This window comes from Pteropus alecto, unplaced genomic scaffold (genome assembly GCF_000325575.1).
Source record: "Pteropus alecto unplaced genomic scaffold, ASM32557v1 scaffold111, whole genome shotgun sequence".
NCBI classification, from domain to species: domain Eukaryota; kingdom Metazoa; phylum Chordata; class Mammalia; order Chiroptera; family Pteropodidae; genus Pteropus; species Pteropus alecto.
The window spans coordinates 1507117-1521021 of record NW_006431915.1 but is presented as its reverse complement, the minus strand read 5'-3'; the positions used below and the strand labels follow the sequence as shown (position 1 = coordinate 1521021).

Below are 13905 nucleotides of genomic sequence, written 5' to 3'. Positions count from 1 at the left end.
TGAGATTATTTGTATCCATAAAAGACCTAATCAGTTACATCAGGCTTATGTGGACTGCAGCTTTTACTTGTGAAAAACCATAGCTATGTGCGAACTGTGACATAAATCAGGTTAGTTATTAACATGGATCTACTTTAGCTTTTGAGAGGATGGTATACTTCTAATCAATAGGAGCTTCTAAACAAAGCCCTATGAACATGCCTTCAGTTGTGATCTGTTTGGATTCTAAGAGAGCCCATATGTGTGTCAATGCACAAATACACACTTATGTGTTCATTAAGTTAAAATTTAGCCGCTACTAACATAAATCCTACATCTTCAGATTTGTTTGTAGGACTGTCAGTCATGGCTCTAACATAGCATTTTTGACTGGAATAATGTAAGTATTTTCTTATTCTGAATAGCTAAGATTATACGGTTGAGCACCAAGTTCCAAGGTTTCCAATCTCAGCAAAGCAACTTTCTGTGACCCCAAGCAAAACACTTTGTTTCATTCCTCAAAAAACCATAAGAATATAAATAATGTATTGATTTTTCTTAAATGTTGGTAAACGAGTACCACTGGGAGTAAGAATAAGCAACATCTTCAATGCCGTTAAACTTCATGAAACAATAAAATAATATAATTTTAAAGATCTAGCATTACCTTAGTTATGCTTCAGTAAAATGTATCTGAAAATAATGATGTGACAATATGACAAGAGTGTTTATTTTTAAGAATTTGCCTCTTGTGACCTGTGGGTGTATCTGCGTACACCCCCAAAATGGTGTTAGTGAAATGGTTTCAGTGAAAGTTAATGCCAAAGATTTGATAGTTTGTCGGAAACTGCAGAAAGCCAGAGCATTATGAGTAATGCTTAAATTACAGGTATGTAAGTCATTGTTTTTTGACTGAAAGTTGTTTCGCTAATGATATAAAAAGATATTAAATTACAAAATACTTTCAAGTGAAACGGATTCAGTTACAAATACTACAGAAAAAAATCAAATGGGATTAACTGTAAATTCCTAAGTCAATGGAGGCTGATTTGGAAAAGAAATTTTTAAACTGATAACTTTGTTGGGACCTACAATTGGTTTTTCTCTTGATGTTGTCTAGATACTGTCTCTATCACATAAATGTCCCTGTCTAAGAACTTCTAACCATATTTTTAACTAAATTCTGGTTCTACAGCCTTCAAACTGAAGTCTTCTATAGTCTATGATTATGTACATTTTCACTCACTTTATTATTATTAATATCTGAAAAGAGAGTGGACTTACTCCTACTCTTTTAACTAACAGATGGAAGAGAGAGAGAGAGAGAGAGAGAGAGAAAAGGATAGAGTGACATGTAGCTGTGTAATGTTAGGAGAATCACCCTCGGTTTTTGAACCCAAGTTTCATTTTCTTTATCAGAGGCTCCATTCTCTTTTGGAAATGATGTGTATTTCTCTTTGAGTATAAAAATACATCAACATCCTGTTATGCTATGGGAGGCCGTAGGTGGAGCCACCTATGGACAGGATGAAGTTCACTCTAGTTATCTGACAGGAGACAGGAAACAGGAGAACAGGGCTAAGAAAATGGGTGGATATTAAAAATGAGACAAAGGCATCAGTATCCTTAAACTTTATGTTTAAGCTTGGAGGCAAGTGACTTAAACAGAGAGTGCATCAGAGATACATAATACATTTTCAGATATTATTAATAATAATAAATAATAATAACATGCTCACCATAAATTAATGATTCTAAAGTAATAGGAGCACCGTGCCCTATATCTTTGGTATTTTTCTAGTTTTCAGACTTAGAATGAGAACATTGTTTTTAATAAAGAGAAAATACTGAGTAATATCTGCTCTGAACTTACCCTTTCAAGTCATTTTTATACTGTATATAAGCACATGGTCAATTCGAAAGAGTATTTTAACATGTATCCTTCGAAGTATTGAAGCAATAACAAGTTCCTTACTTTGTAATTCAATCTATGTCAGTTAAAAAAAAACCCTGACAGCTCTAAATTTGAAGTTATAAAATTAGCACAAGCTGATTAACTATATTGTCTAGCTGATGGTCAAAATGGTCAAAATCTGCTCTTAACCAGTATGGAAATAGAAGGCAAATAAAAGGGAGGATAATATTTGAACACAGTAGTAAAAATTAAATTCTTTGCTTTAAAGCAAAAAGTACTAGACTCCCTCATGTCATTCTTTTGTTCAACCCTTCCCCCCAAAAAAACCAATTTGACCATCTGTCACCATATAATTGAGTTTTTAACATCTGAATTATTTTCTTATTCAAAAAATTCTAAGTAGTTATAGCATTGATAGGGTTTGTCTTATATTTTACCGTTTAAATCTGATGTGATATAATGAATTTAAGATGAGTTAGCTGATTTCATATGCCTCTCAGAAAATAATAATTCTGAGAACCTAGTATATCATGTCTACTTTAGTTAACCTACGTGACATACTCTATGCTTCTTAATTAATATAACAAACAAAGAATTCTATTTACCATAAGTTTTACTACTTTTCGAATCTTTAAGAAGTCAATGTAGTCCCATTAGGAAATGATGATGTTTCACATTATTGAAACATTAGCCAACAAGAACAAAACAAATTTATAATGACTCTTTTAAAGATTTTTTAAAATTAGCCTCTCATAGGAAAATTGTATCTTACCTTGGCAAACATATTGTCTATTTGCCTTTAAGTCCAGACTATCACAATTAATGAGCTCCCTCAAAGTATGGTGACAAATAATGTCTAATATTTCTTATCCACATGCCTTTGTAAGAGAGGACAGGGGTTTGCATCTCACACAATTTTTTAAAAACTTCAAGTTATAAAACAAAAAACAAAAACTAACTCAGAGGCAGACAACAGATTGGTGGTTACCAGAGAGGAAGGGGAATAGAAAGAGGGTGAAACAGGTATAGGGGGTCAATTATATGGTGACAGATGGAAACCAGACTTTTGGTAGTGAGCATGATGTAGTATATACAGATGTCGAATTACAATGTTGCACACCTGAAACTTATATAATGTTATAAGCCAATGTTACCTCAATTTAAAAAAAAAAAAACCCTTCAGGTTATAAATAAGCAATTATACATGATTTCTAATTAAAAGTCTTATTTAAAAAAGAAGAACAATAGGGAGTTCTGGCAATATCTGTATAGCACAGAAAAGGCAGGAAATAAGTAAGCCAAGAATTTAATGGCAATATGCAGTGGTTTTAAACATTGTACTTTATTTTTTCTCTTTCATGCCTGTACTTAAAAAAAAAAAAAAAAAAACCTGTGGTACAGACTTTACAAGATCCTAGATTCAAATTCTGATTCCCAACAATTAGTTATAGGGCCTTGGATAACTCATTGAACTTCTCTTATCTTCTCTTTCCTCATCTATAAATTGGGATAATACCCTTATAGGATTTTGTGAGGGGTAACCCTCACAAATACATATGAGAAACTTAATATGGTGGCTGGCATATGGTAGATGATTTATAAATATTAATTTACCTTGACTCCTTAATTTAAAAAATATAAATTGATAACATTTTTTTTTGCTATTAGTTTCTCGTTTTCACATTATATTATTAATTCCCCAACACCCAGTATCCTTTCTGGCATCCAAAAGTACCAAAATAAATGTTTGATGAATAAACTGAATTTATTTAATCCGTTTCTAGTATTGCAATTTTCTCTAGCTGTACCTAAATATCTAAGCATTATAAGTATATGGGCTAGCTAAGTCTCCCTAATACTACCATGCTTAGCATGTCACCAATAGAAAGTTATGTATTTGGGTAAAATACAGCCCTTTCTAGGCATTTGTTTTTAAAAGTCAAAAGCTCTTAGGAATAGTAGCCATTTGTCAATTGTATGGTGCTAGTGTTTTATTGCAAATTTGTTTACAAATGCTTTTCTCTAAAACAGACACTGCCTTCAGGCGCAGCAGGTGCCTGGGTATCCAGGAAGGTTGGTGGTAAGAGGGAAGCTCTAGAGGTTGAGAGAAATAATCCTCCCTAAGCCAAGTACAGCAATATATGTTTAACACATATCATCTTACTTAATTCTTACAGCAATTCCATGACAAAGGTATTAATTTCCTATTTTAATTATGTGAGAACTTGGGTTACAGAGAGCTTAAGAGACTTGCTCAAGCTGACAAAGTGGTGACACAATTCACTCCCAGGCCAATTTGGGCTCAAAATTCACTTCTTCCTCTACAACTGGGGTGCTTGTAGGTGGACAGCAAAAGAGATGTGAAAGATGCTAAGGGCCATTTGTCTGCATCACAGGTTTACCTAGTGCTGGTCTTTTAAACATATAAAAAAGTCACATATGAAAAGAGACTCTACTTTTTTTTAAGGACAATTTCTTAGGGATAGAGACTAGATCTTACTCCTCTTTTTAGATTTGGTATCTGATGCTAGTGTGGAACAAGGTAGTGTCTCAAGTTTTTTATTAAAACAAATTTGTTTTCTGATCCTTTCACTTTGCTTGCCAAATACCAAATGATATTTACTATGTCCTAATTTATCCTCCTTCTATCAACTATTTCTTCTTTACTTTCCAACAGGCTAAGTTCAGACAAGAGATATTAAATACTTCAATTCTGAGGTACTAAAATAAGAAAAACATAAGGATTTTTAAATAAGTATAAACATAGTACATAGTTTTCAGGTGGTATAGGTTCATCATTGCATCTTGGATTGCTAACACATCAGTGGATGACCTTGTTAGAAGCCAAGTCTGTCCATCTCTAAAATCCAAGCCTCTAATACTATGCTTTGTTTTCTGGTGAATGGCTTTAGGATGCTATATGTGAGGTGGTGTGTGTGTGTGGGTGTGTGTGCGCGCGCAGGCGCACACAGCCAAGACTAAAGTACCCAAAATAACCAAGAACAAGCAGTCCTCAACATGGTAGACTCAGAAATCAGAGGCAGAGAAAGATTTGCAGTAGGAGCCACCTCCCAACCGCTGCCCCCCACCCATATTATACAGGAGCAGAGCAACTTCGTTCTCATACCAAGGCTTTCTGGTTATCCTTTTATAATACATTTATGCCTTAAAATAGTGACTATACTCAAAGTATGCATTTAAAACAGGCATTAGCAGTTGTGTAGATATGAGGATAGGGCTTCTTGTTGATAAATTTTCTCCAATGACTCTATTCAAAGGACCTCCTTTTTTTTTTTTTTTTTTTTACTGTCACAGGCTCCCTAATATTCTCGATTTTCAAGAATGGAGTCTCCTTACCTATTGGTCTAAGCCCATAATTTGTAGATCCCTCTTATTCAGTATCTTCTAAAATAGTCCCTTTACTTTTATGTACAAAGGCTTTAAATTTTAACATCAATAGTAACTTGACAAGACTAAAAGCTCAAATCAATTTAACTGATATATCCTTTGTCTACTTTTCAACAGAACTTTTCAAATTCGAATTAATAAAGTGTGAGTTATTCCCATAAGCAATCCGAAGGAAAAGAAGACAATAGGTGAGTCTCAAAATTTTAACCAATAGCTTGTTATATAATATACTGAGATATAATAAAAGCGGTGTCAGTTTAGTATACCTGGAGAAGCTGACCTCTGTCATACATGATTAGTGATACACACTGAGGTTCTCAAAATCAGATATGCTCCAAACCCCATATACTTAATTCTGAGGATATATCCTACAATGCTTGAAAATTTATTTCCTTTCTTAAAAACCTATTTATAATTTTAAAATTTATTTCACTTATAACTACTGTGAGATTTTTTCTCATCCTTGTATCCATTACATGCAAAAGGTACTTAATAATAAATGTCTGTTGAATAAGACCTTGGATAAGATATGGCAAACGGCCTATTATAGAGAATGTATCTATAGGACATAGCCTGAAATAAACTATGGAGAATAATCACTGGCATATTTTTTTAAAAATAATCTCCGTTAAGTATTACTAGGGTCAGCTCCAAAGAATCTTTGAAGACTGTGAGACTTGGCTTCTAAGTTTATTGTAGATTTTATAATTATTCAGCAGTTCTATATACTTAAAAATTATGGCATTAAAAAAAAGTGAGGCCCCAAAAGAATTTTAAAATACCTGTAATGAGAAAGTTTTTTTTTAAAAAAGATATACATTACATGTTGTCATTCCTATTACTACTGTTTAAATTTTGATGTAAAAGTATTGGACCTAGGCATCTGGTATCATCATATGACCTTTTTCTCAGAATAACATACACAGTTTAAAGTCTACCTATAAAAACAAAAGTCACAAGTTAACAAAATATAATAAAATTTACCTCGCTGGAACTGGTAGTTTGGGGCAAACACCAGAAGCTTTTGAAGGTATAGTATACTCTGAAGGCTTTAGGGTGTAGCTACATAGTGCTGAGCCTGTTGAAAGAAAAGCTGTATGTTAGCTAGCAAGCAGAGTCTGAATAAATTCTCTTATTCTCTTATTAATTCACTTTTTTTGTGACTATTAACTCAACATATACAACTTTCAAACATTCTAGAACATTATAGAATAAGAATCTGATTCAGTATCAGTCCTCGATTTATTACAACTGATTCTTCACCAATAACTTACGTACAAATTTTAATTCTTAATATTAAAGACAATAAGTACTAGAACTACCTTTATTGAGTATCTGCCACATGTCAGACCCTATATATATACATATATACACATACATACATATATATTTTTTTAAGAATGAATTTTAATTGTAACTGACTAAACTGTGTCCAGGAACGTCTCCGATCAAATAAAAGAAACATAATAAAACTCTCCTATTGAAGAAACCAAGAGTTTTTGCCAACCCCAGTGCTTCTGAAGATTAGGCCAAGAGTAGTTCATTCCCAAAGCTGGTTCTGTCCCCCACCCAAGTTTCTCATCCCAAGAGGAGGGTTAGGAATCGATGAGGAACCTGTCTCCTCCTCCCATCATGCTGGGAACTCTTAGAAAGTTACTGGTGGGGTGAGCCTCTCCTATCACAACGCACACACACACACACACACACACACACACAATATTATTTATCATGATCCTATAAGGCAAGTATTATTAAACTCACTTTACATAGGAGGCTATAAAGACTAAGAGATAAGGTAAATAAATTGCCCAAAATGACACAGCTACTTAGTGGAGGTGAGATTAAACTCTAGATCTCTTCGACCACAAAACCGATACTCAATTACACAAGCCGCCTCTCTTTTCTACACTTTCGATTGGTAAATATTGAAAATTATTGCTTATAGCACATGTGCATTCAGATAATATATCACTTTTTTTCTTATTTAAAGGGCAGGAAATGCTAACTAATAAACTGAACTGATAAAACCGATAACTTAATAAAAGGATCTTCAGTGTTCAGATAGTTTAAAACAGCTTAAATTCAATCCTAGATGTTATGCAACCATTTATTTCTCTGACTATATAGCTAATATATATCTCAACAATATATAAAATTCAGATGAATAGAGTCCATCAAATTCTTGGTAAATCTTATTTTACCGACCCGTTAATTTTATAATATAGCAACAAATATACAGTAAGGTTTATGATGCAATAGGTATTAACTGAGGAGATCTAAGCTGTAGTCTAATTTTGCTGAGGACCTACAGCATTATATCATGTAAACTGTGTTTTATTAATTGACATTCCTACCAGATTTCTAATTTGGTCAAATACGTTATTATTAAATACAAATAGAATAGCTTTGAATTTGTATTATAGCAATAATGGACTTTTCAATGTACTACCATGGAAAAAGTTTAAAATATAATGTGAAGTGAAACTGGCAGATTTTAAGATTGAAATGATTATGGAAATGTTATATGAAGATGTGAGAAGAAACTTAAAAGGGAATATAGAAGAAAGATTTGTTGGGACAACAAAATTGAGAGTGATTTTATTATATCTTGTCCTATCAATCAAAGAAAATTTTAGAAAGCCACGTACCTGCATTTAATTCAGTAATGCTGCCCACAAACCAGGAACCAACTTGCCAAGTGTTTATATATGTGGGTTGTTTTAGCATACGTTCATAAATACATGTAGCATTTAGTTTATATAAAGATAATTCAAGTAATTTGACCATGTAAAATATTTTTAAAGAGATACTTGAAAGTAACATGGCATTGCTCTTCTAAATTCTTTAGCTTCTTAAGACAGACTCAATAAGAAACTAAGTTTTTGAAATTGTTTTTGATCACTTTTCCATTTTAATGACTTTTTTTTAAGTTAAGCAAAATATTAACTATCTAACTCTTCTAAAATTAGTCTTTCATGTATGAATATAATGCCACTTAATTCCATTTATAGCAATTTAGAGAAGTCATCACTGCCGTGGCAAACAAACATTTTGGATTAATCCCTGAAATAGCTGGGAGCCCTATTATAGAATTGTGCATGAAAAAATAGCAACTGTGCCAATAACTGCAGAGCACCCAATGTGATCATCATCTTCCTGATCTGAATTGTCAACTTATTTCTTTCACAGTCCAAGATGGAATTGATTTGCACAATATAAAAGGCCCTAACTAAAGCACTTTGTGTCAGAGCTGTCAAACATACTGCTCCATCTGAATTCAGTGAACATAATCTCCATCCCCACCCTTTCTTCATTTAAAAAAGGAGGTCAGCAGGTGCAACAGAGTTCAATTTTATAAATACTTTCCCAGGATAATGTTCAATGAAAGAATAATAGCCTTATCTTTGATGGTATTCTGGGACACAGGCCAGTACTAAATAGATCCTGTGTTAAATAGATTAAAGGAAAAAGATCTTTACAACGTGTTAGTAGTAACAATTGTAAGAAACGTTATACTCTTTCCTGCTCAAAAGGTTGATGGATAGAGTAGTCTCAGTGAAGAACATTAAAACAACCCAGTAATGGCAAACGTTTTACAATTGTTTTTCTTTTCCCGTTTATTAGCTAATGCATTTTCGGTGAACACTTTTAAGGTAGTATCTATCTTATTTTTTTTTAATATGGGAAGTATAAACAATACTTAGCACAAAAAGTTTAGTCATAAGCAATAAGACAGTTTTTCTTCTAATGCAAAGAGCAGGGAAAAACCATACTTGAGTAATGGAAAGTTTAAAATAAAAACAAAAAACTTATCTAAACCACAGCAGAGGCAATCTATGCAACTCTGCCAATGTTATTCAAATGCCATCAAAATGAGTGATCTTAGGAACCTAACTTTTGTATATAAACATTTATCTTGGTAAATGGTTGCTAGAGCCCCTAGAATGTTTAAGTACTACGATTTTTCAAATGCCCCGTAATATTCAATTATTTATTCTTTAGCTCAATAACACTTATAACAACTTCCCTAAGAGGTATGTTTCCATCACCACGCTCTAAACATTACAGATGAAAAAAATAAGTAATACTTCCAAGGCCTTATAAGCAGTCACTTGCAAATGAGAAATAGAATCCTTTACTCCTAGGCTACGGTGCTTCTTCTGTGTCATTCTTAATAATCATAAAGAGACAAGTATTCAATAAGCTCTTGGGCAAAAAACCTGAGTTCGTTACATAGATACTTTAAAAATAACATGTCTGAAAAAAAATTTTTTATACCACCTACTCTCCAAATCTGCTCCTCCCATATATTTTTGATCTTGGTTATGGCTCCATCATCCACAAAATCCCCAGAGTGAAATGTGGAACTCATCTGTTCTCTTCTTCTTTATATATCATCTTCCTATTTCATTAAAGACATTCAAGATGCCAAGTCCTGACAACCAGACCTTTCTATGTTATCTCAGACCTTCATGATCTCTTACTGAGTCAGTTAAACTACACAGTCCCAGAGGGTTTCTCTCTTAATCCAGAATACAACCTTCAGAATATTCTTTGCAAAATGGGCATTAGTAGTATTACACCCCTGCCCTCAGGATAAATTCTAAACTCCTTAGCTTTAAGACCCTCCAATAAGGCCTCTACCTAGATCTCTAGCTTCAACTTAACATAATAAATTACTTACAATTGTTGGCTGTTGAACAAGCTTCCAGGACTTTTCCCAGGCTGTTCCTGGTGCTTGGGCTGTCCTTTCCTAACTGGCCATCTGAGTGTTCAAGTTTGAGCAGAATTTCTACAAACTACTCAAGAGTCACCTCCCCCTGCAAGCCTTCTCTGACACACCCAAACGAATCTATTTACTGCTTAGCTCCATTATAAAACAGCACATTATTTTGTAACTTTTTGATTTATATATCATCTCTATTTTTAGGATGTGAGTTCTTTGAGAACTGGGACCTTATGCCTTCAAAATATCTAGAATCTGCATCTCCTGGCACATAGACAGTACTCAAAAGCCATCTGTTGAATAAAACAGCATGTACTGTTATATTCACTGCAAAGTATACTACCTAAAACAAGATTTCTCAACCTTGGTTAAGACATTTTGGGCTGGGCAATTCTAATTGTAGGGGTATATTCTGTGCATTACATGATGTTAGAAGCACCCCTAGTCTCTATCCACTGGATGCCGGTAGCCTCCCCCTAATTCCTCACCCAGTGTGACAACCAAAAACGTCTCTTGATATTGCCAAATGTCACAAGGGTAGGGGTAGCAAATCACCCTTAGTTGAGAACTAGTGGTCTAAAACACCACATTATTTGAAAAAAAAAAAAAAAAAGACACAAAACAGAAAGTTGGTAAATTAGAGGCTAATTCTTCTTGCTTTAAAATTGTTAGATTTGCTATCACGGTAATATTTGTAGGATATACTACAATAAAGAGAAACAGATTCCTTAATAAACATGATTTAGAAAAGTCTAGTTAATAAAAAAACTCAATGCAGAACAGTTTTCATTGAGAGAAACAAATTACATTGCCACAGGAAGTCCAATGAATTTAACCCCTTTCTCTAATTAAGAAAGTATTATGTATTTATATGCTGGAAGAATGCAAGACAATTTCCAATTTCAATTTCTAGTAACCAGTGAAAAGTACGGACGTATTTGCAATTTCCAAGAAGCACCATTTAACTAGCTGGTGGCATGACATTATCTATCGATCACTACTGGCACACACTGCGCACTCAATAAATATATGCTGAGTGAATTAATTTTGGATGTTCCTTGTGATATTGTTTCATAAAGTATATTGCCTTTTGAGTTTCTGAAACCTGAACATTTTCATTTCAAAAAGAAATTACAGATTAAACCTAAGAACACACTTTCTTTAAATGTAGAAACACCACATTATTTGAAAAAAAAAAAAAAAAAAGACACAAAACAGAAAGTTGGTAAATTAGAGGCTAATTCTTCTTGCTTTAAAATTGTTAGATTTGCTATCACGGTAATATTTGTAGGATATACTACAATAAAGAGAAACAGATTCCTTAATAAACATGATTTAGAAAAGTCTAGTTAATAAAAAAACTCAATGCAGAACAGTTTTCATTGAGAGAAACAAATTACATTGCCACAGGAAGTCCAATGAATTTAACCCCTTTCTCTAATTAAGAAAGTATTATGTATTTATATGCTGGAAGAATGCAAGACAATTTCCAATTTCAATTTCTAGTAACCAGTGAAAAGTACGGACGTATTTGCAATTTCCAAGAAGCACCATTTAACTAGCTGGTGGCATGACATTATCTATCGATCACTACTGGCACACACTGGGCACTCAATAAATATATGCTGAGTGAATTAATTTTGGATATCTATGTGCAAGACTCCTACTAGGTATTGTGGAGGACAAAGAGAAGTTTGACCATCTACTATAAAGCGAGTTCCTTAAACATGGGACTGTACCATGTCTTTGTTTCTTTAGCACATACTTAATAAGTGCTAATTAATTATTTGTTCAATGAGGAATTAGTTTAAATTGTATTCTCAAATGGAAGAATTTTCCTCTTTTTAACAATCAAGCTACCTTTGCTGGTTTCTGACTTGGAAGCAATTAAATCAGTTGCTAGGGCTGATCGTTTCATTCATTTACAAATAATATCAAGTATAATCTTTTGATTCACTGTGCCAAAAGTATCTGTACTAACTTTGTGGTTTAAGTTATACTGTTACTGACTGATAAGAAAGAGGGTAATATACTGAATATTTACAGATACTAACTCTAAAAAACTGGATAATGATAATCAAAAGGCTTATTAGCATTCAAAGATTTTATATGAATGGATCACATAATCTTTCAAGGTTTTCAAACAGCAAAACACTGAAAAAGCACCAAGCTGCATGACTACTCAAAATGTGAACATGGTCCAAACGGCAGGTCATAAATCTCTCAGAATTTATATAAAATGCAGTACATTGAAGAAGTACCCTTAAGTGGGAGGGCTTTTACACATGCTATAAATAGGGCACACACACGAAAAAGGAAAATAAGATTTCTGCCAGTTTACTACTGTGTTAGGGAAAACAAAATATGTATTATAAAATAGTTTAACAAGAATAATGCAAAAGGTAATAAAGAATTCCATGTGAAATATTAGCAACCACTGAGAACATGCAGTCAGCCCCTAACTTAATCAGAAGTGATTCTCATTTCTAAACTGTTTAGAATTTAGAGTGCAAGTGGAAAGAATAAAATGTCAAGCGAAGCATCTGGCACAGTGCATGGCACAAAGTAGGTATCAATAAATGCTATGCTGAAGCAAAACGCAAGGCTTAAGTATGATTTATCTACTCAGACTTGGATGCCCGCGCAGAACAATGGGGACAGTGAAGTAAAGTGAAGGGCTGATTGGCCAGAGGTGGTGATCGGGCCAGAATTAGAGAAGGAAGAGAGAAAGGGGAGAACTGAACTGTCTTAGCAAACATTATCTTTACCACCTGTCATGGTCTGGCTGGGATGAGATGAATACCTCATATAGAGATGGAGTTAGCAGCAGAGGGAGGATTATTTGCCCCCCTACAATGTACACGTTCTTTGAATTTTCAAAAATAATGATAATAAAGGAGGAAAAAAACCTGTTTATCAGAAACTGCAGGAAAGGAAAGCTGATGAAATTCATGCTCTGCTGAAAATAAGAACTGAGATGGGAGCTCTCGCCAGCTGGTTTCAGTTTCTCTGTAGGGTATAAGGTTAGAAAAGAAAGAACAAGAGGGCTTAAGAGAACGGGTATAAATAATGACTTAGAGAGTATGTATAGGAGAGATAAATGAATGAATAAGATGAATTATTTAACAGATGAATAAAAAGAACTGATTTCACAGCAATTCTGGTTAGACTGAAGCTAAACAATTTACCTACTGGTGGCAACATGGATATAGAATTGAGCAAAGGATAAAGCGCACTGAGAGAATGAGAAATTATTAAGTGTCAATAGAGATGAAGAGGGAAATTCTGTCCATTGTTCTTTCAAAAAAACATTTATGAATAGCTACTATGTGAGGTACTATATGAAGGCTTGGGTATTTCAAGATGAACAGAGCATGATCGGCCCCCAGGATGCACTACTGCAGAAAGGTGATAAACAAAGAACCAAAGAAGTTTCATACTGAGACGTTATAGTATTTGGCAACTTTATTTTTTTAAAGGCAATTTTTAAATTGTTTTATTCTCTAGCATCATATGTTTATGATTCTGTGTCATATATTATGACCCATAATGATAAAACGAGTATATTTATACACCTTCCACCCAACTCATATACAAGGACTTATCCTTTTATATTCATCTAAATTCTTCTGTTTGCCTTTCCAAGCTCTTTGTAATATAGCAGCATCGCCACATAACAAATCTAATTTCTAGCTATTTTTTCCAAACTTTTTATTTTAGACATACTTCACAAAGCATTCAACGAACTTGTTTCCAAGAAAACAACTCCTCTTTCTTGTCTAAGAGAAACAAAAAAATTGAGGAAATATTTTATTTGCCTAATAAATGCGTTTCCTACAAACATTACTACAGGAATAAAGAGCTTTCCTTTAAAAGT

At 33.6% G+C, this 13905-nt stretch overlaps 1 protein-coding gene across 1 annotated transcript in view; it reads right to left on the bottom strand.

The window, feature by feature from the left end:
* SLC44A1 (solute carrier family 44 member 1) overlaps positions 1–13905 on the bottom strand; it is a 116582-nt gene that overhangs the window by 65079 nt on the left and 37598 nt on the right. The window contains exon 4 of the mRNA XM_006906071.3: positions 6287–6380. Coding sequence (XP_006906133.1) covers positions 6287–6380 — 94 coding nt within the window. The remainder of the gene's footprint in view (positions 1–6286; positions 6381–13905) is intronic.